The sequence below is a fragment of the Rhinoraja longicauda genome, chromosome 18, assembly GCF_053455715.1.
Source record: "Rhinoraja longicauda isolate Sanriku21f chromosome 18, sRhiLon1.1, whole genome shotgun sequence".
In the NCBI taxonomy this organism is placed as follows: domain Eukaryota; kingdom Metazoa; phylum Chordata; class Chondrichthyes; order Rajiformes; family Arhynchobatidae; genus Rhinoraja; species Rhinoraja longicauda.
In genome coordinates this window covers 28532231-28558924 of record NC_135970.1, presented here as the reverse complement: position 1 = coordinate 28558924, position 26694 = coordinate 28532231, and the positions used below count along the sequence as shown (strand labels likewise).

Sequence of the window (26694 nt, the reverse complement as noted above, 5' to 3'; positions counted from 1 at the left end):
GCTTAGAGCATGCTGCCTGGGGGAAGTGGTGGTGAAGGCAGATATGGTAGTGGCATTTAACAGGCTTTTAGATAGTCACATGGATATGTAGGGAATGGAAGGATGTGGATCACGGGCAGGCAGAGAAGATTAGTTTCACTTGGCATCATGTTCGACACGGATATTGTGGGTCATAGGGCCTGTTCAAGTGCTGCACAGTTCTAGGTACAAAGGAAGGCAATGTTTGTTATCCCGCATTAATACGGAATGAGGTAGTGAATAGTGAAGTTGCCAAAATGTAAGAAACAGCATCTACTGCACCTTTCTCCCTAATCTGCATTGGTAACAAATGTACCCATGATGATTATAAAACTGTTCTTTAACTTCCTCACTGAACTGCCCACAAAGTAAATCCTTGTAGTCACTGAGCGACACTTTACAAATCTTTCCTCAGTATGTCTAAAAGCAGCATGACTATCGCTCATGATCCCATCAGATAAATCCAGGCGAAAAAAGACAGTGCTGGAGTAACTCAGCAGGGCAGAGGACATCTCTGGAGAACAGGAACAGGTGACTCTAAAGGATCCTGACCCGAAACATCACCTATCCATGTTCTCCGGGGATGCTGCCTGACCCGCTGAGTTACTCCAACACTCTGCACCTTTTATTGTAAGCCAGCACCTGCAATTTCTTGAGACCTGATAAATCAGAGTCTCAGCTGCCTGATTGTCTCTTCCTACCCAGACAGTACAACTCTTATGGTTCGACACCATCCAAGAGAGAGTTAGATTTAGCTCTTAGGGCCAAGGGAATCAAGGGATATGGGGAAAAAGCCGGAATGGGGTACTGATTTTGGATGATCAGCCATGATCATATTGAATGGCGCGAAGGGCCGAACGGCCTACTCCTGCACCTATTTTTAATGTTTCTATCCCTCCCTTCCAAAACCAGCTCACTTCCTCCTGCCTGGTAGCCTCCACCTATCGCAGTATGGAGCCTCTGTGACGACTAACTTCATTGCCCATTCTGTCATTTGAAACTTGCCCATCTCTTAAACACCACTATCGTATCTGCCTCCACCACCACCCCTGGCAGTGTGTTCCAGGCACCCACCACCCTCTGTGTAAAAAAACCATGCCCCGCACATCTCCTTTCAACTTTTCCCCTTTTACCTTAAGGCTAAACGTTCTAGTATTTGCTTTTCCCATTCTGGGAAATAGGTTCTGACTGTCTACCCTCCTACCTATTCCTGTGATAACAAAGGGATATACGGATTCCTATTCTTTTCCTTCAGAGATGCTGCCTGGCCCGCTGAGAATTTTGTATCTATGGTGTAAATCAGCCACTGCAGTTCCTTCCTACACATTTTGCCGGGGGAGGTGGTGGAGGCAGGTACTATCACAATGTTTAAAAAACATTTGGTCAGGTACATGCTCTCTCACTGCTCTCTTGCAACATGCTCTCTCACTGCTCCCCCTCTGTGATTTCTCCTGCCCTCCTACTCTACGACCACATCTTGAATCTTCCTGTCTCCACCTGTATCCTTCCTTTGTCCCGCCCCCCTGACATCAGTCTGAAGAAGGGTCTCGACCCGAAACGTCACCCATTCCTTCTCTCCCGAGATGCTGCCTGACCTGCTGAGTTACTCCAGCATTTTGTGAATAAATGGACAGGTACATGGATAGGACAGGTTTAGAGGGATTTGGGCCAAGCGTAGGCAGGTGGGACGAGTGTAGATGGGGCATGTTAGTCGGCGTGGGCAAGTCCATGCTGTCTGACTCTGTGACTCTAACACAGAGGTAAGAAAGCAATGTTAGATGCGCGAAGGGCTACTGGTCAGCCTCTGCTTTCCCCAGGTAATTAATCTCACTGTCTGTGTCGTGTCAGTTGCTGCCATTGTGGAAGGACAACTTTGTTGTAGATGGTAACAGGAATGCGTACATTTGTTTTGCAGCTTTGCTGATCTACTGGACATTAGCCTTTGTTACGAAGACGATAAAATTTGCCAAGTTTTGCGAACATGGGATTGGGCTGAGCCAACTGCGGTTCTGCATCGCTGCCTTGCTGGCAATATTGTACGGCATGCTACTGGCTGTGGAGTGCAATGTCATCAGAGTGCGGGTAAGGCAGGGGCCACTCTTTCCTTCGTCCACCTTTCCCAATAGTAAATGAGGCTGCAGAAGAGGGATGCTGCCCGGATTAGAGAGTATTAGCTGCAGGAAGAGTTTAGTTTAGAGATACAGCCCGGAAATAGGCCCTTCGGCCCATCGAGCCCGTGCCGACCAGCGATCCCCGCGCACTAACACCATCCTGCACACCAGGGACAATTTACAATTCTACCAAGCCAAATAACCAACAAACCTGTACGTCTTTGGAGTGTGGGAGGAAACAGGAGATCCCAGAGAAAACCCACGCAGGTCACGGGGAGAACGTACTAACTCCGTTCAGACAGAACCCGTAGTCAGGATTGAACCCGGGTTTCTGACACTGTGAAACCTAAACAGTACTGTGCCGCCCTGTATACTGTTCTATGTTCGATGTTCTAAGAAGGATCCTGGCCTAAAATGTCACCTATCCACATTCTCCAGGGATGCTGCCTGACCTGCTGAGTTACTCCAGCACTTTGTGTCTTTTCCTGTAAACGACAACCGACGATTCTTTGTGCCTCCATTGTACTGACTGCTGTACCGTCACTGCTACATCGGAAGAGTTATAGGGATACAATCATGATTGTGATATAAGTCATCGAGAGATATTTATGTCATTATCTTGCCTGTCATACAGTCAGCACCTATTATTATTGCCGCAGAGATAAATAAACTCTTCAAACTGACACTGGGCATCAGCAGCTCGCTTCATCTGGTGAAAGTCGTGCCTGCTGACATGATAAGTCTTCTGGCACGCAATGTGGATATTATATCCAGTGGACCCTACTTGAAGTGAGACAAGTCATGCCTATTGTTTATCAAGACAAAAAATAGTCGTAGAGTCATACAGCATGGAAACAGGCCCTTTGACCCAACCTCCCACACCAGCCAATATGCCCCATCTACGCAATTGTTTATCAAGACAAAATAAATAGTTTGCAAGGTTTGCCAAGGACATTGAGGCAGGGAATTGGAACTGTCATGATCTCGTTTAATGGCAATCTGGCTCAAATGACCTTGTGTTCTATCATTACGTCTATCCTGTGTCCTCTGGTCCTGGACTCTCCCACCCGTGGAAACATCCTCCCCACGTCCACTCTATCCAGGCTTAGTTCAGCTTAGAGATACAACGCGGAAACAGGCCCTTCGGCCCACCGAGTCCATGCTGACCATTGATCCCCGCATATTAACACTATTCTACACACGCTCAGGAAAATTTTACACTTACACCAAACCAATTAAGCTACAGACCTGTACGTCTTTAGAGTGTGGGAGGAAACCAAAGATCCCGGAGAAAACACATGTGGTCATGGGGAGAGCATACAAACTCCATTCAGGTAGCACCCGTAGTTGGGATCGAACCCGGGTCTCTGGAGCCGAAAGCGCTGTAAGGCAGCAACTCAACCACTGCACCATTGTGACGCCCTATTCACTATTTGCTATTCTTTCACTATTCGGCCTTTCACTATTCGGTAGCTTTCATTGATTTTATGCTGTTTTACAGGAAGTGAATGAGTGATTCTGAATATTTGATAATAAGAATATATATTATAAACATTCAACCTCGCCGTTGGTTCATTCACTGACTCGTGCAAGATTTTTCCTGTCCTAGCGATACGTTTTCTACAAACACTCAAGAGGGGTGAAACCTCCAGAAGACCTGCAGGATTTGGGAGTCAGATTCTTGCAACCATTCGTGAACCTCCTGTCCAAATGTACCTATTCGTGGATGAACACGTTCATAACGACGGCACATAAGAGACCTATTGACCTCAAAGCCATTGGCAAGCTGCCCTTTGCCATGAGAGCAATAACCAACTACGGATTCCTGAAGGATGCATATGAAGCACAAAAGGTAGTCTTCTCATATTTGCAATTGTTTAGTGCCATTTTCTGTGTTTTTAGAGTTTAATTGTCATGTGCACCGAGGTGCTGTGAGAAGCTTTTGTTGTGTGCTAGCCAGTCAGCTGAAAGACAATATATGATCACAATGTCCAGAGTGTACAGCGACATGATAAAGGGAAATAACGTGAATAACGTTTAGTGCAATATAAAGTCCAGTAAAGTCCGATCAAAGATAGTCCAAGGGTCTCCAAAGAAGTAGATAGGAGCTCAGAACTGCTCTTTAGTTGTTGGTAGGATGGTGCAGTTGCCTGATAACAGCTAGAACACAGCTGTGTTTCAGGTTTTGTTGACAAACCAAAGAGCAACTACTCAATAGATAGAGTGCGTGCACACTGTCTTTTCCCCAGAGATGGGGAATCAAGGACCAGAGGATACCAAACGAGGGCAGGTGAACAGGTACATGGACAGGAAAGAATGGGGATGAAGAGGAATTTCTTTAGCCAGAGGGTGGTGAATCCGTGGAATTCATTTCCACAGACGGTGGTGAAGGCCAAGTCATTGGGTAATTTTAAAGCGGAGATTGATAGGTTCGTGATTATTAAGCAGGTCAAAGATTATGGGAAGAAGGCAGGAGAATGGGGGTTGAGAGTGAGAAAAATAGATCAGCCATGACCGAATGGCAGAGCAGAATCGATGGGTCGAATGGCCTAATTCACTTCCTATGTCTTATGGTCTCATGATCAAGAGCTGGCACATCGAACTGCCCATTCCACTGGATGTAGAGCATCCAATGAATCAATGATCAGATGAAAATATTAGTGATCTCAATGAGCTGAGCTGTAACTTTACCTTGTTATTTTAGAAATCTGGATTTGATGGAGGGGAAGCATATTTTCTTCATCATATAAATTATAGGCTGTCTTCCCCTCAACAATTCAGTGTAATTTGCAGCATAAGATGGTGAATGATTCATTCTCTCCAAATCTGACCTTTGCTACCATTACCATTTGCTTTTGTAATTGTTCTGACGTTAAGTGGAATAAAGGAGATATGGAAACCAAGACAAAAACAGATCATAAAATGGCAGAAAACGGGCAGTTCTCTGACCTGCAAGGCTGCCAACCTCAGTAGTGATATTGTGTCTTTTACTAATGCAGACATTCGTGAAGAGAATCACAAGGTGAATAATTGATAATCAACCAGTTTAGTTTTAGTTTAGTTTAGGGATACAGCGTGGAAACAGGCCCTTTGGCCCACTGAGTCCATGCCAGCCAGCAACCATCCACACACAACCGCTATCCTGCACACCAGGGACAATTTACAATTCACAGAAGCCAATTAAACTGCAAACCTATTCGTCTTTGGAGTGTGGGAGGAAACCAGAGGACCTGGAGAAAACCCACACGGTCATAGGGCGAACGTACAAACTCCGTAGACAGACAGCACCCGTAGTCAGGATCGAACCGGCTCTGTAAGGCAGCAACTCTACCGCTGCACCACTGTGCTCCACTAAATCCAATTATTTGATGTTGATCAACAGAACTAATGGATAGGAAAGGTTTAGGGGGATACGGACCAAATGTGGGCAAGTGGGACGTGGATCGGCTCATCTTGGTCGCAGGAAACCAGAGCACCTGGGGGAAAACCACGCGGTCACAGGGAGAATGTACGAACTCCACACACAGACAGCACCCAAGATCAGGTTCGATCCCGGGTGTCTGGCACTGTGAGCCAGTGGTTCTACCAGCTGTGCCATTGTACCAACCCTGTGACAGCAAACATGTGCTGCACTCCACTTGTATTGTCTCTGTTCTTTCCCCTATTTCGACTTCTAATTATGGATTGCACCACAATATTTAAAAGATATTTGGACAGGTACATAGATAGGAAATGTTTCGAGGGGTGTGGGCCAAACGCAGGCAGGTGGGACTAATGTAGAAGGGGCATTATGGTGGGCATGGACGAGTTGGGCCAAAGGGCCTGTTTCCGTGCTGTAGGACTCCGTGACTGTGTGTATTTACTGCAGATGCTCAGCTAAATGCGTTCTGCTCCCTGTTGCAGAAGAAGGCTCTGGTCGGGCTGCAGGATACAAAGATGATCTGGCGGGTGTTACGCCAGGCCTTCGGTCGCCCCATCATTCTCAGCAGCACCTTTCGCATCTTGGCCGACCTGCTGGGCTTTGCCGGGCCTCTCTGCATCTCTGGGATCGTGCACCACCTCAGCGAAGAACATAAAACCTTCCGCCCACAGGTAGGAAACAACATATACGTCCGGCATCTTAGTTTAGTTTAGTTTACTGATACAGCGTGGAATCAGGCCCTTCGGCCCACCGAGTCCGCGCCGACCACCGGTCACCCGTACACTAGTTCTATCCTACACACAAGGGACAATTTACAGAAGCCAATTAACCTACAAAACCCACATGTCTTTGGAGTGTGGGAGGAAACCGGAGCATCCGGAGAAAACCCACGTGGTCACAGAGAGAGCGTACAAACAGTTTCAGTTTAGTTTATGTACAGTGAAAAGCTTTTGTTGCGTGCTAGCCAGTCAGCGGAAATACAATACATGATTACAATCCAGCCATTTTGCAATGTATAGAAACATGATAAGGGAATTACGTTTAGTGCCAGGTAAAGCCAGCAAAGTCCGATCAAAGATAGTCCAATGATATCCATTGAGGTAGGCAGCATCCATAGTCAGGATCGAACCCAGATCTCAGGTGCCGTGAGGCGGCAACTCTACCACTGCGCCATTGCGTCATCCAGACACATGGGCAGGTACATGGATAGGTAAGGTTTAGAGAGATATGGGCCAAATGAAATCATAGCGTCATAGAGTACAGATACTGGCCCTTCTACAACTAATCTAAACGTCAGGTTGATTGGTAAAGATGAAAACAATATAAACAATGAACTTCTAAGTTAAAAGTTATTCCAGAAAACAAATCTACACTCTTGAAAATTGAAATAGTTGCCAGTGTGTCTGATGCCATGTGAACATAGAACAGTACATCACAGGAACAGGCACTTCGGCCCGTCACGTCTGTGCCAAACATGATGCTAAATTGAACTAATCTCCTCTGTCTGCACATGATCCATGTCCCTCCATTCCCTGCATATCTGTGTGCTGATCTAAAAGCTTCTTCAACGCCTATCAAGTCTGCTTTCAACAACATTGCTGGCAGCGGATTCCACTCCTCCGTCGGCCTTCGTGTAGAAACATTTGCTCCACATGTGTCTTTTAAACTTTGCTCCTTTCTCCTTGAAGCTCTGCCCTCCTGTAAGTTGTAATTTTGGTCATCTATTAATAATCCCCATGTATTTATTCCTTGGGAGGGCATCTAACAGTGCACAAGACCTATCACTCATACTTCAGAAATGGAATGGATTGAGTGTCACACATTCCCTTTTACGTATCCTGTCCTAGCTGGTTTATTTTAATGAGGACTATTCCAAGCAACCACAAATTATCCTTGAGACATAAGTTTGGTTCAGTTTAATTTAGTTTAGTTTAGTTTGGTTTATTGTCACCTGTACCGAGGTACAGTAAAAATCTTTATGTTGCATGCCGCCATGTCACCAAAAAGACTATACATAATTACGTTAACCACAGTGTACAGATACTGAAACTGTACATGCTGGAATCTTGAGTAAAACAAAAAGTGCTCACAACTCAGCAGATCAGGCAGCATTTAAAGGGATATGAGCTAAATTCGGCCAAATGGGACCAATTTAGATGGAGCATATTGGTCAGTGATATATTGGGACGAAGGGCCTGTTTCGACACTCTGTGAATGTATTGCTCCAAACAGTATATTGTCCATGGTGGAAATGTCAAAGACGAGAGGCCAAAGCATTATTGTGAGGGGGGAAAAGTTTAAAGGAGATGTACGGGGCAAGTTTTTTTTTTACAAAGAGGGCTATGGGTGCCTGGAACGCACTGCCAGGAGTGGAGGCAGAGGCAGATACGATAGCGTTGTTCAATAGGGTTTTAGATAAGCACATGGATATGCAGGGAGTGAAGGGATATGGATCAATGCAGGCAGAGGAGATTAGTTTACCTTGGCATCATGTTCGGCACGGACATTGTGGGCAGAAGGGACTGTTCCTGTGTTGTACTGTTCTATGTTCTATCCATGAAGGAATGGATAGGTAACATTTAGGGTCAGGTCCCTTCTTAGACTTTATCAATGTAAATTAAACTGTCGATTTATTCACAAAATGCTGGAGTAACTCAGCAGGTCAGGCAGCATCTCGGGAGAGAAGGAATGGGTGACGTTTCGGGTCGAGACCCTTCTTCATAGAAACATAGAAACATAGAAAATAGGTGCAGGAGTAGGCCATTCGGCCCTTCGAGCCTGCACCGCCATTCAATATGATCATGGCTGATCATTCAGCTCAGTAGCCTGTACCTGCCTTCTCTCCATACCCCCTGATCCCTCTAGCAAAAAGGGCCACATCTAACCCCCTCTTAAATATAGCCAATGAACTGGCCTCAACTACCTTCTGCGGCAGAGAATTCCACAGACTCACCACTCTCTGTGTGAAGAAATGTTTTCTCATCTCGGTCCTAAAAGACTTCCCCCTTATCCTTAAGCTGTGACCCCTGGTTCTGGACTCCCCCAACATCGGGAACAATCTTCCCGCATCTAGCCTCTCCAACCCCTTAAGAATTTTATATGACTGAAGAAGACTGAAGAAGGGTCTCGACCCGAAACGTCACTCATTCCTTCTCTCCCGAGATGCTGCCTGACCTGCTGAGTTACTCCAGCATTTTGTGAATAAATCGATTTGTACCAGCATCTGCAGTTATTTTCTTAAATTAAACTGTCTTTGTTTTCATTTAACCACATCCTTGATAAACTGGGTTTGCTTTCCTGATATAATCTTTGCACACTCCGTTTTACACATTAACCACAGTATTTGATTAACATAGCAGCACTAAACATTGCCATAATATATAACAATGAGTCTTAAGAAGGGTACCAACCAGAAACGTCACCCATTCCTTCTATCCAGAGATGCTGCCTGTCCCATTGAGGTCCTCAAGCATATTGTGTCTCTCATTCAATGGTGTTTTGTAAATGTTGTCGAGAAATTATAGCTTGTAAAATACATTGCTATTGGAACTTACAGAGCACTCTTGGTCTCCACAGTTCAAAATGTTGGGAGTCTACTTCATCTCCTCACAGGAGTTTTTGGCCAACGCCTATGTGATCGCAGTTCTATTATTCCTCGCTCTCCTTTTGCAAAGGACATTTCTGCAGGCATCTTACTACGTTGCCATAGAAACTGGAATCAACCTACGAGGAGCAATTGAGGTACCGGAGCTTTGTATGTTTAGTTCCAGAGTCATAGTCTTTAGACTTTAGAGATACATGGTGTAAATTTAACTGAATACTTCCGATGAAAGATTTTCATTACAGTTTCTCACTTCTTAATTTTTCTCTCCTAGACCAAGATCTACAATAAGATCCTCCGATTGTCCACATCCAACATGTCCATGGGGGAGATGACCGTGGGACAGATCTGTAACCTCGTCGCCATCGACACCAACCAGCTGATGTGGTTCTTCTTTCTCTCCCCCAATCTCTGGGCCATGCCTGTGCAGGTAACTTGATGATAAACCACTGAAGCAAAGTCACCGTAACTGTAGTGGTGACTTTCAGACCGATGAACTGACAAGTCAGGAGAGTCAAAAATCAAGTGTGTTTTATTGTCATTTGTCCCAAAACAGAACCATGAAATTCTTATTTGGAGCATATGTAAATAAATAGAATAGATGGGATAGATAGATAGACAGACAGAGAGAGAGAGAGTCAGACAGACAGATAGGGAACTGATTAAAAGGAAGTTGAGTATATACATATATAATATATATATATATATATATGTGTGTGTGTGTGTGTATATATACATTTGTCTTTATATGATTGTCTTTTTATATATTTTTTCTGACAAACAGTTGTAGTGCAAAGACAAAAATAGTGCCCCCAAATCTATGTGGTTCAGAGCTTATTTGTAGGTTGTGGTGTTTAATAGCCTGATGGTTGTAGGGGAGAAGCTGCTCCTGAACCAGGCTCCTGCACCTTCTCCCTGATGGCAGGAGTGAAATGAGAGGGTGGTGTGGTTCCCTGATGTTGCTGGCTGTCTTTTTGAGGCAGTGACTCTTGTAGATCCCTTCGATGGTGGGGAGGTCAGTACCCGTGATGGGCCAGGCAATGTTCACCATTTATTGCCTCCTGGAAACTGAGTCTTAGCTGCATTACTTTAACGTATTCACATTCCTACCAAATCATTTCAGAGTCATACGGTACGGAAACAGGTTCTTCGGCCCAACTCGTACACGCCAACCAAGTTGAGCAGAAAAGCCTGTTCCCGATCTGTATGACTATAATTCTAAAATGATTTGGTAGAAATTTAAATATGCCAAATATTAAAAATGTGAATGTGTTGCACTTTGAATATATTAAATATTTGAAGATGTTACTTTTGTTCCACAACCCTTCCAGCGTCTTTCCTTCATAACACCAGGAAGGGTCCACTACAGGGCATAAATTCTCTGTTACAAAATAAACTGGAATTTCCTTATTGAAAATTGTTTACACTGAATATTGGTCCTTTGACTGTAGAGCAAATGTAGTTAAGTCACATGACTAATATTTTAGGCTAGTTTAGTTGAGAGATACAGTGCGGAAACAGGCCCTTCGGCCCACCGAGTCCACGCTGACCACTCCTGCACTCGCACTATCCGACACATTAGGTACAATTTATCATCTTAACTGAAGTCGATTAACCTACAAACCTGCATACCTTTGGAGTGTGGGAGGAAACCAGAGCACCCGTAAAAATACCCACGTGGTCACAGGGAGAATGAAGAAACTGTGTACAGACAGGTAGCCTGTTAGGAGGACATCTCGGGGGCTTCTGCATGGAACAGCAGGTCACAGGTGAGTTTGTTGTAGTGCAGTAGTTTCCACTCAAAAATAAACCCAAATATGTTATACCTTCTCAACATCAAAAGAACTTGAATCGGACACAAAACTAACAAACAAAGAAGGTTTGCTTTGTATTACTTGCCAGGCTTTGCCCCGCCCTCACCTCTCCTTCACAGTTTCCTTCCCACATCACCACTCCGCCAGACTGAAAACGGGGCCCGGCCCCAAACGGCCCCTGTCCGTTCCCTCCACAGACGCTGCCTGACCCACTGAGTTCCACCAGGACTTTGTGTTTTACAAAACTGATTAATGTTCATGTTTTCTCTCCGACCTTGATTTAAGTTGGGGACCAAAAGCATCACAATACTATTAGTTTCTCCTTTTTTTGTTATTTTACAAACAATAATTTTTCCAATCTCAATTAAAGTCACAATAAGCAATAAATAATAGACAATAGGTGCAGGTGTAGGCCATTTGGCCCTTCGAGCCAGCACCACCATTCAATGTGGTCATGGCTGATCATTCTCAATCAGTACCCTGTTCCTGCCTTCTCCCCATACCCCCTGACTCCGCTATCCTTAAGAGCTCTATCTAGCTCTCTCTTGAGCATTCAGAGACTTGGCCTCCACTGCCTTCTAATTGCATCCATTTAACTCTAAGCACGGGTGGCGGCACGATGGCGTAGCGATAGAGCTGCTGCCTTGCAGCACCAGCGATCCTGACTACGGTTGCTGTCTATACAGTCCCCATGACCTGCGTGGGTTTTCAACGAGATCTTCGGATCCTTCCACACTCCAAAGACATACAGGTTTGTAGGTTAATTGGCTTGGTGTAAATGTAGAATTGTCCCCAGTGTGTGTAGGATAGTGTTAATGTGCAGGGATCGTTGGTCAGTGCTGACTCAGTGGGCCGAAAGGCCTGTTTCCATTCTGTGTCTCCAAACACAGATTGTCACTTTAACAACAATGGCGATGCATTTAAGAGGCTTTTAAGCGACTTTTAGATAGACACATTGAAGTGCAGATAATGGCGGGATATGGATCCTGTACAGGCAGATGAGATTAGTTTAACCTGGCATCATGTTCTGCATGGACATTGTGGGCCGAAGGGCCTGTTCCTGTGCTGTAGTGGTCCATATTCTACTCACTATTTGTGTTCTGGCCATGTTTTTATAATAGGGGGATTGAAATCAGAATGAAAGCTTGGCATTCATTTGTATTCCTGCAGGATTACTTGAAGGTAGTGGCTATGACTAAAACAAATGCATGATGTTCACTGGTGTTGGCACCATGGCTTCATCTATTACACATGATCTCCATCTTCATCGTATGTTCTTCAACTTCAAATCTTCAAGGACATAAGTAATTTTCCAAATATAAAGCCTCCTGCCTGACGTGTCTCCAATTTATTGATAAAGTAGAAGACATTTTACATTTGGGAATCGAGCATGACCTTGTGTGTTGTCTGTGTGGAGTCCACGCCGGTCACCCGTTCACACTAGTTCCATGTTATCCCACTTCCCCATCCACTCTTTACACACAGCAGGGGCATTAGGTTCTTACAGAGGCCCAATTAACCTACAAACCCGCTCGTCTTTGGGATGTAGCAGGAAACCTGAGCACCCAGAGGAAACCCACGCCATCATGGGGAGAACGCGAAAATTACACACACAGACATCACCTGTAGTCTTACCCGGGTCTCTGGCGCTGTGAGGCAGTGGCTCTCCCAGCCCCCTTCCTAGATAGTTCCACTGTCCCTCCCTTCCCCTCCCCCTTCCCAGATCTCCCTCTATCTTCCTGTCTCCACCTATATCCTTCCTTTGTCCCGCCCCCCTGACATCAGTCTGAAGAAGGGTCTCGACCCGAAACGTCACCCATTCCTTCTCTCCTGAGATGCTGCCTGACCTGCTGAGTTACTCCAGCATTTTGTGAATAAATACCTTCGATTTGTACCAGCATCTGCAGTTATTTTCTTATACTATATATAGCCCCCTTCAAACAGTCATTTCTAATCTCCTTTTAGACTTTTATATTTCGATAAGATTTGCTGGTTTAGTTTAGTTTATTATTGTCATGTGTACCAAGGAACAGTGGGAAGCTTTTTTGTGCTAACCAGCTAGCGGAAAGTCAGTACATGATTACAATTGAGTCGTTCACAGTATACAGATAAAGAGTGCAAGATAATGTCCAGTAAAATCAAATTAAAGATAGTCTGTGTGTCTCCAATGATGAGGAGGCTGATGAGGACAACTTTCAGGTTGTTGATAGGATGGTTCAGTTGCCTGGAAACAGTTGAGAAGAAACTGTCCCTGAAACTGGAGGTGTGCAATTCCACACTTCTGTACCTCTTGTCTGATGGGAGAGCGGAGAAGAGGGCGAGACACATCCTTGATTATGCTGATAGCCGTGCCGAGGCAGCGTGAAGTGTAGATGTGGTCAATGGAAGGGAGACACAAAATGTTGGAGTAACTCGGCGGGTCAAGCAGCATCTCTGGAGAAAAGGAATAGACAATAGACAATAGGTGCAGGAGGAGGCCATTCTGCCCTTCGAGCCAGCACCGCCATTCAATGTGATCATGGCTGATCATTCTCAATCAGTACCCCGTTCCTGCCTTCTCCCCATACCCCCTGACTCCGCTATCCTTAAGAGCTCTATCTAGATCTCTCTTGAATGCATTCAGAGAATTGGCCTCCACTGCCTTCTGAGGCAGAGAATTCCACAGATTCACAACTCTCTGACTGAAAAAGTTTTTCCTCATCTCAGTTCTAAATGGCCTACCCCTTATTCTTAAACTGTGGCCCCTGGTTCTGGACTCCCCCAACATTGGGAACATGTTTCCTGCCTCTAACGTGTCCAACCCCTTAATAATCTTATACGTTTCGATAAGATCTCCTCTCATCCTTCTAAATTCCAGTGTATACAAGCCTAGGTCTCACTAGGGCCCTGTACAACTGCAGAAGGACCTCTTTGCTCCTATACTCAACTCCTCTTGTTATGAAGGCCAACATTCCATTGGCTTTCTTCACTGCCTGCTGTACCTGCATGCTTCCTTATAGGTGGTGTTTCAGGTCGAAACCCGTCCTCAAACTGAGCTGGTTGGTTTGTGCGACGGTCTGGGTTACGTCCACAATTCTCTGCAATTTCTTGCGGGCTTGGATGGAGCTGTTCCCAAACCTTGCGATGATGCATCCTGATATAACAGCTGTAGAAGTTGGTGAGAGTTGTTAGGGACATGCCGAACTTCCTAAGCCTTGTGGGGTAACAGGACATGCCAGTATTTATTTTCTGATAGCATGTGATTGGAAGTGTTTGAGATATGAGCTCCACCCCGGATGAGAGGCAGCGTGTGACATTTAATAGTCACTCCAGTGCAACAGGCACTTCAGAGATTACAAAGGCCCAGGAAAGAATCTGTAAATTGGTGCCAGAATTCCAACACCAGACCATTCTGGAAACTGATAAGCAACATGCATTTGTACTCCTCAGTCTGGCCTGTAGCTACTGTACACAACCCGTGGGTGGCTGGTATCCATCAGGGCAAAAGGCTAAAGCTGTGCATGCCGCCCCTTAAGTACCTGTTTGTGTGGCCACTTTTAACTTTAGCTATGTTTATTTGAACTGTGTAACTGCCAGCGCATTCATTCTCATCCATGAGGCTAATTATAGAGTCATACATCATGGAAACAGGCCCTTCAGCCTATCTTGCCCATGCCAACCAACATTCCCCATCCATCGAAGATAGACACAAAGTGCTGGAGTAACTCGGCAGGTTAAGGCAGCATCTCTGGAAAAAAAGGACCAACATGCCCTATCTACACTCGTCCCACCTGCCGGCATTTGCCCCATTTCCCTCTAAACATTTCTTATACCTGTACATGTATTTGTCCAAGTGTATTCTAAGTTGTGTTGTAGTACCTGCCCCAACTACCTCCTCTGACAGCTCCTTCCATATACCCACCCCCTTTGTGGAAAAAAGTTGTCCCTCAGGTTTATAGAAACTTACAAAATTCTTAAGGGGTTGGACAGGCTAGATGCAGGAAGATTGTTCCCGATGTTGGGGAAGTCCAGAACAAGGGGTCACAGTTTAAGGATTAAGGGGGAAGTCTTTTAGGACCGAGATGAGAAGAAAAAAAATTCACACAGAGAGTGGTGAATCTGTGGAATTCTCTGCCACAGAAGGTAGTTGAGGCCAGTTCGTTGGCTATATTTAAGAGGGAGTTAGATGTGGCCCTTGTGGCTAAAGGAATCAGGGGGTATGGAGAGAAGGCAGGTATGGGATACTGAGTTGGATGATCAGCCATGATCATATTGAATGGCGGTCCAGGCTCGAAGGGCCGAATGGCTTACTCTTGCACCTATTTTCTATGTTTCTATGACATCTTTCCCTTCTCACCTTAAACCTATGTCATATCATGAGAGAGACATACAGCACAGAAAATAGACCTTTTGGCCCAACTTGTCCACACCAACCAACATGACCCATCTACACTAGTCCCACCTGCCCACATTTGGCCCATATCCATCCTTAATGTCCTATCCATGTACCTGTTCAAGTGTTTTTTAAATGTTGTTAACCTGCCTCAACTACCTCCTCTGGCAGCTCGTTCCATAGACCCACCACCCACTGTGTGAAAAGGTTGCCCCTCGGGTTTCTATTAAATCTTTCCCCCCTCTGATCTTAAACCTGTGCCCTCTGGTTCTTGATTCCCTTATCCTGGGTAAACAGCTAATTACGTCCATGCCTAATTTCTGAGGCATCCTGAGGATTAGATGTGAATGATTGGTTGATAAAAATAAACCCTGACACTATTTGTGAAGAGTTTGAAGCCTTGCGTTGCAGTATGTTATCAAAACAGTTAAGAGGTGCAGCTTAAATGCTAAAGATAACAACCACTTTAAAGTGTGGAAAGGATACTTACCAAGCAACATCGTCGCAAGTACTGGCAATTGCTGGAAGCAGTGTCGGGAAAGTTCTCACATAGTTGAACTTCTGCTGGCTAAAGCAATGCTGCAGGTATATGTTTTCTTGCAGTCAAACAATCATCCTGCTCACGACAGCTGATGAAGACCACGTTCCTATAATAAAGTGTCTCAACTCAACTCAGTATCAGCAGATTCCTTTTAATTGACATTCCATGCCAAGCAGCTGTTGTGAAACTTTATCTCGTTTTCACATTTGGCATGGGAGGGTGGATTTTAACGCTCAGCAGTGGAGGAGCTGGGTAGAAGAGGAAGGGCAATTCGTGGCTCGCTCCACAAGTCAAAGGAAAGAATGTTCGACTTGGTGAAACCCTAATCCTCACCCTAACCTTCATGATGGCTGGTTAAAGCTTTATTGGCCACATGAGGTGGGGATGGATAGAGTGAATGCACACAGTCTTTTACCCAGAGTAAGGGAATCAAGAACCAGGGGGCATAGGTTTAATGTGAGATGGGAACGATTTATTGGGAAACTGAGTAGCAGCTTTTTCAGACAGAGGGTGGTGGGTATATGGAATGAGCTGCCAGAGGAGGTAGTTGAACCAGATACTACAACAACATTTAAAAGTCATTTGGAGGTAGTTGAACCAGATACTACAACAACATTTAAAAGTCATTTCCCATGGATAGGAAAGGATCAGAGGCCAAACGCAGGCAAGTGAGATTAACCTAGATGGGGCATCTTGGTTGGCATGAAGTTGGTATGAAGGGCCTGTTTCCATGCTGTATGACTCTATGATTTTCTACGGTGGCTCTAAGTTAAAGTTAGTCCTCTTTAGTGCCACCCAGAAATAAAGATTTAATATATTTTGTTGGTTGAAGCACCTCATGCCCATGTCATTCTGAGCTGTCTGCAAACTGAACGCAGTCATTTTGTTGCTGTGCTGTTCACAATGAGAGTTTGCAATCTTGCCGGTAAATCAGCTAACCTGCCGCACTTTGTGCTGTGCTTAAGCTGCGAATATCGTCAGCGTATTTAAACATTCAACGCCAGTCTGGCTGCTGATGTTGTCAATGCTTCTGCTTATCAGGAGGTTTACGTTTATTGTTGTCGCGTGTACTGAGGTACAGTGAATAGCTTTTGCGTGCTAACCGATCAAGGTTGGCAGTGATGCCGTGGCGCGGGGAGGAGTTGCTGCTTTGCAGCACCAGAGGCCCGGGTTCGATCCTGACTGCGGGTGCTGTTTGTACGGAGTTTGTATGTTCTCGTTCCTATAATAAAGTGGATTCTCCCTGTGACCGTGTGGGTTTTCTCCGGGAGCTCCGGTTTCCTCCAACATTCCAAAGGCACGCGACTTTGTAGGTTAATTGGCTTCGGTGAGCATTATAAATTGTCCCTAGTGTGTGCACGAGGATAGTGCTAGTGTATGGGGCAATCGCTGGTCGGGTGGACTCGGTGGACCGAAGGGCCTGTTATTGCGTTGTATCTCTAAAACTAAACTAAACTAAATCAGTTAATGCTATGCTTGAATACAATCAAACCAAATTCAAGTACAACAGGTGGAGCAAAACGAAACAGTGCAGAATATTGTTTCTCAGCATTGCAGCGTAACAGTTCCAGAGAAGGTTTCCAATGTCCACAATGAGGTAGGTTCGAGAATCTGAACTGTACCCTCACTTATGGAAGGACCATTTTGGTGGCAGAAGAGAAAAAGCTGTTCTCTGAACATGATGTGCAGGTTTGATATTTCTTAAGGCCAACAAGTCTATGATAAATAGAACTTGGCTTCATGCTGTGGATCATGTGTTGAAAAGAGGGATTAGTAGAGATGTACAAGATGGCGTCTCTGTACTATTCCTGATACAAGGGGAGATGGGCCTGTTTGTAAGCTATCTGACTCCCTCAGTGATATACTTCCACTTATCCAAGCTAACAACAATTGAGTACAAGTCCAATTTGTCTCTACAGCTCGCCTCTACATAGTGTCGCATTTTGCAAACCGAATAAAGAATATTAAGAGTTTTGGCCTCTGCTTTCTACTAAGTCTTTCTGTTCAGACCTACCGAAAGAAAATTCAGCTCAGCAGGCATTAAAAAGTTATTTTCACTAATATTGTGTTCAGTGTTGGTCATCCTGCTGTAGGAAAGGTGATGAAAAGATTTACAAGGATGTTGCCAGGACTCGTGGACCTGAGCTGTCGGGGGAGGTTGGGCAGGCTATTCCTTGTAGCACTGGAGGCTGAGGGTTGATCTTGTAGAGGTGTATTAAATAATGAGGGGAATGCACTGTCTTTTTCCTAGGGTAGGGGATTCAACAACTGAAGGACACAGATTTAAGTTGAGACAGAAAAGATTATAGAAGAGTCTGAGGGGCAACCTTTTCATAGAGCGGGCGATGAGTACATGGAACAAGCTACAAGAGGAGGTAGTTAAAAAAAAGTACAATAACCCTGCTGGCAGTAGTTATCTTAGTTATAGAAACCTAGAGCTGTACAGCATGGAAACGGGACCTTTGGTCCACCTTGTCCACGCCGACCAAGTCAGCGAATTGGGCTAGTCCCATTTGCCTTCAGATTGATCCCCGACAATCATTGGCCTCTCAACTTTGATCCAATCCTGGGCAAAACTGTTGAGTTCCAGAAGCAGTTGGGAGCCAGGTTTGGAATCCAGGAACTCCGAGTGAAATCCAAGTTCCCAGGATTTAGTTCTCCACCACCTGCAATCATATGGTGAAGGAAAATTATTGTTTAGTTTAGTTTAGAGATACAGCGTGGAAACAGGTATCACAAAATGCTGGAGTAACTCAGCAGGTCAGGCAGCATCTAGGAGAGAGGGAATGGGTGACGTTTCAGGTCGAGACCCTTCTTCAGTTTGAAGAAGGGTCTCGACCCGAAACGTCACCCATTCTCTCGCTCCTAGATGCTGCCTGACCTGCTGAGTTTCTCCAGCATTTTGTGATACCTTCGATTTGTACCAGCATCTGCAGTTATTTTCCTACACAGCATGGAAGCAGGCCATTTGGCCCACCGAGTCCGTGCCGACCATCGATCACCCGTATCCTACACACTAGGGGCAATTTACAGAAGCAATCCAACCTACAAACCTGTAGGTCTTTGAGATGCGGGAGGAAACCGGAGCATCCGGAGAAAAACACACACGGCCCCAGGAAGTCCGTACAAACTCCGTACAGACAGAGTACAAGGTCAGGATCGAACCAGGTCTCTGGTGCTGTAAGGCAGCAACTCCACTGCTGCCTGTTACTGGAGGCTGATCATCTCAACCCCGAGTCATTGCTACAGGAGACCCTCAGCATAGCGCCCGTGACTCATCTAATTAAGCTGATTCACCAGTGTCTTCCCATTTATTTGCAGTGGATTTGTAGGGAATGGAGGGATATGGATCAAGTGCGGACAGAGGAGATTAGTTTAACTTGGCATATGTACGGCATGGACATTGTGGGCCGAAGGGCCTGTTCCTCTGCTGTACTGCGCTGTGTACAAACAAGGAACTGTGGATGATGGTTTACAAAAAAGGACACAATTACTGGAGTAACAATGCATCAGGTAGCAACTCTGGAGAACATGGATAGGCTACATTTCTGGTCGGGACCCTTCTTTAGGCTGATTGTAGTGGTTTAGAGTTTAGAGATACAGCGTGGAAACAGGCCCTTCAGCCCAATGGGTCCGCGCTGACCAGCGATCCCCACACATTAAAGGGCCTGTCCCACTTAGGCGATTTTTTAGGCGACTGCCGGCGACTGTCAAAGTTGTAGCAGACCATCGAAATTTTCTTTTACCCGACGACAATGACCACGACAATGCCGAATCAGGTCGAGATTACACCATCTTCGGAAACATCGCAAAATTCCCACGCTGTCAATGCTTCTCCGGCGTCCTAATTTTCGCTGAAATCACTGACAAGTCGGTAAGTACTTGAGAGTTTTGAAATATAACATCTACCCGGGTTACCTGAAAACCAAGCTTCACGGTAACAAGGCATAAACTGGATTGACTTCCAGTTTACTAATAGCAATATTAAGAAATTTAATTTAAAATGTGGTTAAGTGGATTTTTGTGAAAAGTGTGTGAGCATTCTTTGAAAATGTACAGGAGATGCATATCTGGTTTCTGGGTTGCATATCTTGGTTGGGAGCCTACTTTAAATGTAATCGCTGATGGCCATAAACATCGCGAAAATTCCCACGCTTACCTGACCGTCAAACTGTCGCCTCCAATCTACCTGTCAAATGTCCTGACTTTATTTAATTTAATATTATGTGCCTCTGCATGCATCTAAGACAACCTATCAAACCTGGGGACAGCATGCGACAGCGCCCGCAATAAGCAATGATACCTGGCGATAAGCCAGCTGTCGCCGAGAAATTTCACTCCGGTTGATTTCTCAGCGATGCGCTGAGATCCACTACGATTCTTGGAAGACTCCTCACGATCATGCCCGCGACACCTCGGCGAACTGTCGGCGACAGCCTAGCCACTGGCAATCGCCTTAAAATCGCCTAAGTGGGACAAGCCCTTAACGCTATCTTATACCCACTAGGAACAATTTTTACATTTACCAAGCCAATTAACCCACAAACCTGCACGTCTTTGAGTGTGGGAGGAAACCGAAGATCTCGGAGTAAACCCACGCAGGTCACGGGGAGAACGTACAAACTCCGTACAGACAGCACCCCTAGTCAGGATTGAACCCGGGTCTCCGGAGCTGCTTTCGCTGTAAGGCAGCAACTCTACCGCTGCGCCACTGTGCCGTGGGGAGGAGGTGGATGGGGGGGGGGGGGGGGGGGGGGGAGCTGAAAGAGTGGAGGGGGCAGGAAAGAGAGAAATAGATTGGGTAACGCAGTCTTTTTGCCCAGCATAGGGGAATCAAGAACCAGAGGACATAGGTTAAAGGTGAGGGGGGAAAGATTTAATGAGAACCTGAGGGGTAATTCTTTTTACACAAAGGATGATGTGTGGATGGAACAACCTGCCAGAGGAGGTCATTGGGGCAGGTACTATCTCAGCGTTTATGAAACATTTAGACAGGTACATGGATAAGATAGGTTTAGTGGGATATGGGCCAAAAACAGGCAGGTGGGACTAGTGTGGATGGGGTATGTTAGTCGGTGTTGGCAAGTTGGGCCAAAGGGCCTGTTTTCATGTTGTATGACGTTGTGTCTTTAGGCCAAAGAATGGTAAATGACAGATGGGGACATATTTTATAGGCAGATTGTTGGACAGAAAGTTAAAAGTCAGTTCTATAAATGGATCCTCATCTATTCGATATTGTATGCTCTTTAAAGACAGACGTGAGGATGTTTGCTCGTGGTTGTAGTGGGTCAAGTCAAGTCAAGTCAATTTTATTTGTATAGCACATTTAAAAACAACCCACGTTGACCAAAGTGCTGCACAGGCAGCGAAACACAACGGCGCGGCCATCTTGAACAAAATGTTTAACTAAAGCAGAATGGTGTCCCGCGGCCGCGCGGTTCCATTCGCAAATAACAAGGTTGTCAGTCCATACACACAGCAAGATTTGGACCTGATTCGCACGCGGGCTGATAACTGAGAAGTAATATCTACATGACAGGTGCCAAATGAAAGTGATAGTTGCCAGATGAGAGCATCTCCCCACCCTTTCCATGGAGTTAATTGACATTAGTACCGTTGAATCTTCAACATCGTTGGGGTGGAGGGAGAGAGCAGGTGAAATCACCTCACACCAGCCAGAATAACCACAGAAAGACACAAAGTGCTAGAGTAACTCAGCGGGTCGGGCAGCATTTCTGGAGAACATGGATCGGTGACGTTTCGAGTGCAGATCCTTTCTTCAGACCTTCTACTTGGTTCTACTTCTTAGTCAGAAGGTGGTGAATCTGTGGAATTCATTGCCACAAACGGCCATGGCAGCCAAGTCATTGGGTATTTTTAAGGCAGAGATTGACAGATCCTTGATTAGTATGGGTGTCAAGGTTTATGGGTTAAAAGGCAGGAGAATAGGGTTGAGAGGGAAAGATAGACCAGCCATGATTGAATGGCGGAGTGGACTTGATGGGCTGAATGGTCTAATTCTGCACTGAGAACTAATGAACTTATGAACAGGTTTGTAAATATGAACGCTAACATATAGGGAGTGGAGGAAAAAGGTTGGATAGCATAGAACTAGTGTGAATGGGTGATTGATGGTCAGCGTGGACTCGGTGGGCCAAAGGGTTTGTTTATATGCTGTATCTCTAAACTAAACCTATGAAGATGAACTTAACCTGACCAGTCACAGAAGAACCAGAGGAATAAGCCATCTTAGCTCTATTTGCCACATCAAAGTTACCAGCTGGGATCCCTTCATTTAATTTTTCAGTTAAAACCACCAATATGACAAATGTGGGTGAGTCTGCAAACGGCACCAAGCAAATGTGAACAGGATGGAACCACTTTATCAATAGGTGACATGTAGTTTTTTTCTGTCAACATATCAGTTTTCATTATAAGTACCTAGATATATTTCTCAAGATTCCAAAATTAATTATTTCGGCTTGGCGTTCTATCCTTGTAATGAAACTATTTTCACGTCCTTTCATTAATAATTATAATAGACAATAGACAATAGGTGCAGGAGGAGGCCATTCGGCCCTTCGAGCCAGCACCGCCATTCAATGTGATCATGGCTGATCATTCTCAATCAGTACCCCGTTCCTGACTTCTCCCCATACCCCCTGACTCCACTATCCTTAAGAGCTCTATCTAGCTCTCTCTTGAATGCATTCAGAGAATTGGCCTCCACTGCCTTCTGAGGCAGAGAATTCCACAGATTCACAACTCTCTGACTGAAAAAGTTTTTCCTCATCTCAGTTCTAAATGGCCTACCCCTTATGCTTAAACTGTGGCCCCTTGTTGGAAATGGCACTGATGGGTGCAAGATATACAGAGGGATCTTTGAGTCCAAGTCCATAACTCCCTGAAAGTGGCAGCGCAGGTAGATTGAGTATAAGAGGCAGGAGGTCATGAAGCAGTTTTATAGGACTTTGGTCAGGCTGCATTTGGAGTTTTGCGTACAGATCTGGTCGCCCCATTACAGGAAGGATGTGGAGGCTTAGAAAAGGTACAAAAGACGTTTATTAGAATGTTGCGTGGATGAGGGAGATATTAGCTACGGGGAGAGGTTGGACAGACTTGGATTGTTTTCTCTGAAGCGATAGAGATTGAGGGGAGAGCTGATAGAAGTATATCAAATTATGTGGGGCATAGATAAGGTAGACAGTCAGAACCTTTTTTCCAAGGATGGAAACATCAAATACTAGAGGCCATAACTTTAAGGTCAGAGGGGGTAAAAATTTAAAGGAGATCCGCATGGCATGTTTTTCACACAGAAGGTGATGAATGCCTGTAACATACTGCCAGGGATGGTGGTGGAGGCAGATACGATAGTAGTGTTTGAGAGGTTTTTGCATCGGCACATGGATATGCAGGGAATGGAGGAAAATGGATCATGCACAGGCAGATAAGAGTTGGTCTTGGCATCGTGTTCAGCACAGACATTGTGGGCCAAAGGGCCTGTTCCTGTGCTGTACTGTTTTTTTTGTTTTTTTTTTAGAGATACAGCAAGGAAACAGGCCCTTCGGCCCACCGAGTCCACGCCGCCCAGCGATTCCCACATACTAACTCTATCCTACACACACTAGGGACAATTTTTACATTTACCCAGTCAATTAACCAACATACCGGTACGTCTTTGGAGTGTGGGAGGAAACCGAAGATCTCGGAGAAAACCCACGCAGGTCACGGGGAGAACGTACGAACTCCGTACAGACGGCGCCCGTAGTCAGGATCGAACCTGAGTTTCCGGCGCTGCATTCGCTGTAAGGCAGCAACTCTACTGCCGCGCCACTGTTCTGTGTTCTATGTTCTGGGATGAAATAACTTATTTTTTTGGTAGACACAAGGAACTGCAGATGCTGGTTTACACGAAAGGGCACAAAGTGCTGGAGTAACTCAGCAGGTCAGGCCTGGCCCCTTGAGTTACTCCAACACTTTGTGTCCTAGTTATGTTTAGTTGAGTTTAGTTTATTGTTACACGTGAAGCTTTTTGTTGCGTGCTTACCAGTCAGCGGAAAGACTATACATGATTACAATCGAACCATCCACAGTGTACAGATACATGATAAAGGGAATAACATTTAGTGCAAGATAAAGTCCAACAAAGCCATATTTTTATTTGAAAGTGATTGTATTAATCCATGTTATTCTGGTAAAAATGAAGTCACGTTTTCACAAAAATTGATCAAAAATACATTTTATTTTTAATCCTACAGGTTCACAACTGATTTTCGTGTACCCTTGGTTCGAGAGCCTTTCCGGATTATCCATTTTGTCGGACCAACAGAGGTTGACGTAATAATAATTCAACAATACACCTCTGACCCTCACATTAAACCCCTACCGTATCTCTAAAGAGCCATGGGCTGCTCGGAACTTAAATAAAGAATTAACAAAAGAAGTAAACAATTAACTATTTCAGCATGGAGGCACATGTCCCGAAAGAGCCCGCGCCACTTACAACGCTCTCAGAACTTTGTCCGGATTAAAGGAGGTGCCGGACTATCAGTTGCCGGGACATCAGTGGTGGACCTGTACTGTTGTTGCATTGCAGAATTGTTTTGACCCCAGTGTAAATGATTCTTTTGTTTTGCATTACAGATTATTGTCGGAGTACTTCTTCTTTATTACCTCCTCGGAATCAGTGCCTTAATTGGAGCGACAGTGATTATGTTGTTGGCCCCAGTGCAGTATTTTGTAGCAACCAAATTTTCTCAGGCCCAGAAAAGCACATTGGTGAGTGTCACTTCACAACAATAAATAACTCTGTGGTAATCATTAACCAATCCCAGACTGTTCATTGGAATTAATAGAATGCACACATATTCTACGCTTCCCAATCAGGTGGAAGAAATCAAGAGACTTGCTCCCAAAGTTATATTGTCTCTGTTGTTAATGGGTCGAGTGCATATGAGCACACAAATTAATCTTGCTCAGTTCATCCGTTATGACAAAACAATCTTCTAATTAGTACTTTCCTCCTAATGACCCCAGCACTGTGGAGCTTCTGTAAGAACATCTAGATCCACATCGAGACCAGATGTGTCCTCATAGTGCGTGACAAAATGGTAATGGGACAAACTGCCCTTACACAGAAATTGCGAGTTTATTTCAGACTACAGACTTTAGCGATACAGCGTGGAAGCAGGCCCTTCGGCCCACCGAGTCCGCGACCACCAGCGATCACCCCGTACACTAGCACTATCCTACACACTAGGAACAATTTACAATTCCATAGAAGTCAATTAACCTACAAACCTGTACATCTTTGGAGTGTGGAAGGAAACCGGAGCACCAGGAGAAACCCCACGCCTTCACAGAGAGAACGTACAAACTCCATAGAGATAGCACCCGAGGCCAGGATTGAACCCGGGTCTCTGGCACTGTAAGACAGCAACTCTACTACTGCGCCACTGTGCTCCCCTCGTTCTCTTGCCCGAGTGTCCTTATATTCGAGTCCTCTCAAAATAAATGCCAACATTGCATTTGCCTTCCTTACTATCGAATCAGCTTTTGAGAATCCTGCATCAGCAATCCCAAGTCCCTTTGCACCTCCAATTTCTGAATCCACTCCCCATTTAGAAAATATTCTATGCCTTTATTCCTACTACCTAAGTGCATAACCGCACACTTTGCTACGCTGTTTTCCATCTGTTCGTCTGCATGTGCGTCTAATGGTGCATGCAACATTTACTTGCAACTGGGAATATTAGGATTTCAAGGGCCATTGGGTATTAATGCAGCAGGAATAGATTTGCTTACATCTGCAAAAGATGTAGAAAATCATTAATTTTTCTTCTGAATAAAATTAAAGCATTAAGATATGAGCAGGGTGCATTGCAGACTGTGCTGAAGCATCTCTAATCCCTGTCTCAAACATAGAGAGAATTTCAGCCCAAGAACAAGTTTAAGGGCAGCACAGTGGCTCAGCTGGTAGAGCCACCGCCTCACAGCGCCAGAGCACCGGGTTCGATCCTGACCTCGGGTGCTATCATGTGGAGTTTGCATGTTCTCTCTGTGACCACGTGGGTTTCCTCCAGGTGCTCTGGTTTCCTCCCACATTGTAAAGAGGTGCAGGTTTGTAGGTTCATTGGCCTCTGTAATTTGCCCCCCGTGGGTAGAGAGTGGATGAGAAAGTGGAGTGACACAGAATCAGTGTGGACGGGTGATCGATGGTTGGTGTGGACCTGGTGGGCTGCAGGGCCTGTTCCCATGCTGTATCAATCAATCAATCAATCAATCAATCAATAATCAATCAATCAATCAATCAATCAATCAATCAATCAGGCTCTTCAGCCCATCAATACCATGCCAACTATCGAGCACCTCTGTACACTAATCCTGCACCAGCCCCATTTTACTGTCAGGAGCCTGGACCCGGTCCTCATCAGTGAGGCTGTTGTAGAGATGGTCGATAACTTCATGTTCGCAGAAATCATTATTGCCAGGAACCTACCTTGGTCCTTCCATCTTTCTGATCAAGCAAATGCCTTGGCAGATTTACTCTCTTAGATATCTGAGGAGATTCAGCTTGTCCATGAGGACTGGATGGTCAAAGTATTGAGCTCTGACCGGTTTAGGCTTATTATTGTTTTGCGTACCGAGGTACAGTAAAAAGCTTTGTTCTGCATGTTATCCATACAAAGCAGAGAATACTACACATTAATACAATCAGGCCAAACTCAAGTACAATAGGAAAGGGGAAGATACAGAGTGCCTAATGTAGTTCTCAGCATTGTAGCGCACCATTTCCATAGACAGAGTCCAATGTCCG

The 26694-nt window shown here is 45.1% G+C and overlaps 1 protein-coding gene across 1 annotated transcript in view; it reads left to right on the top strand.

Moving 5' to 3' along the window:
- abcc8 (ATP-binding cassette, sub-family C (CFTR/MRP), member 8) overlaps nucleotides 1–26694 on the top strand; it is a 105164-nt gene that overhangs the window by 10963 nt on the left and 67507 nt on the right. Inside the window, exons 4-9 of the mRNA XM_078415408.1 lie at nucleotides 1934–2100; nucleotides 3739–3981; nucleotides 6033–6221; nucleotides 9127–9291; nucleotides 9426–9581; nucleotides 24522–24656. Of these exons, the coding sequence (XP_078271534.1) occupies nucleotides 1934–2100; nucleotides 3739–3981; nucleotides 6033–6221; nucleotides 9127–9291; nucleotides 9426–9581; nucleotides 24522–24656 (1055 nt within the window). The remainder of the gene's footprint in view (nucleotides 1–1933; nucleotides 2101–3738; nucleotides 3982–6032; nucleotides 6222–9126; nucleotides 9292–9425; nucleotides 9582–24521; nucleotides 24657–26694) is intronic.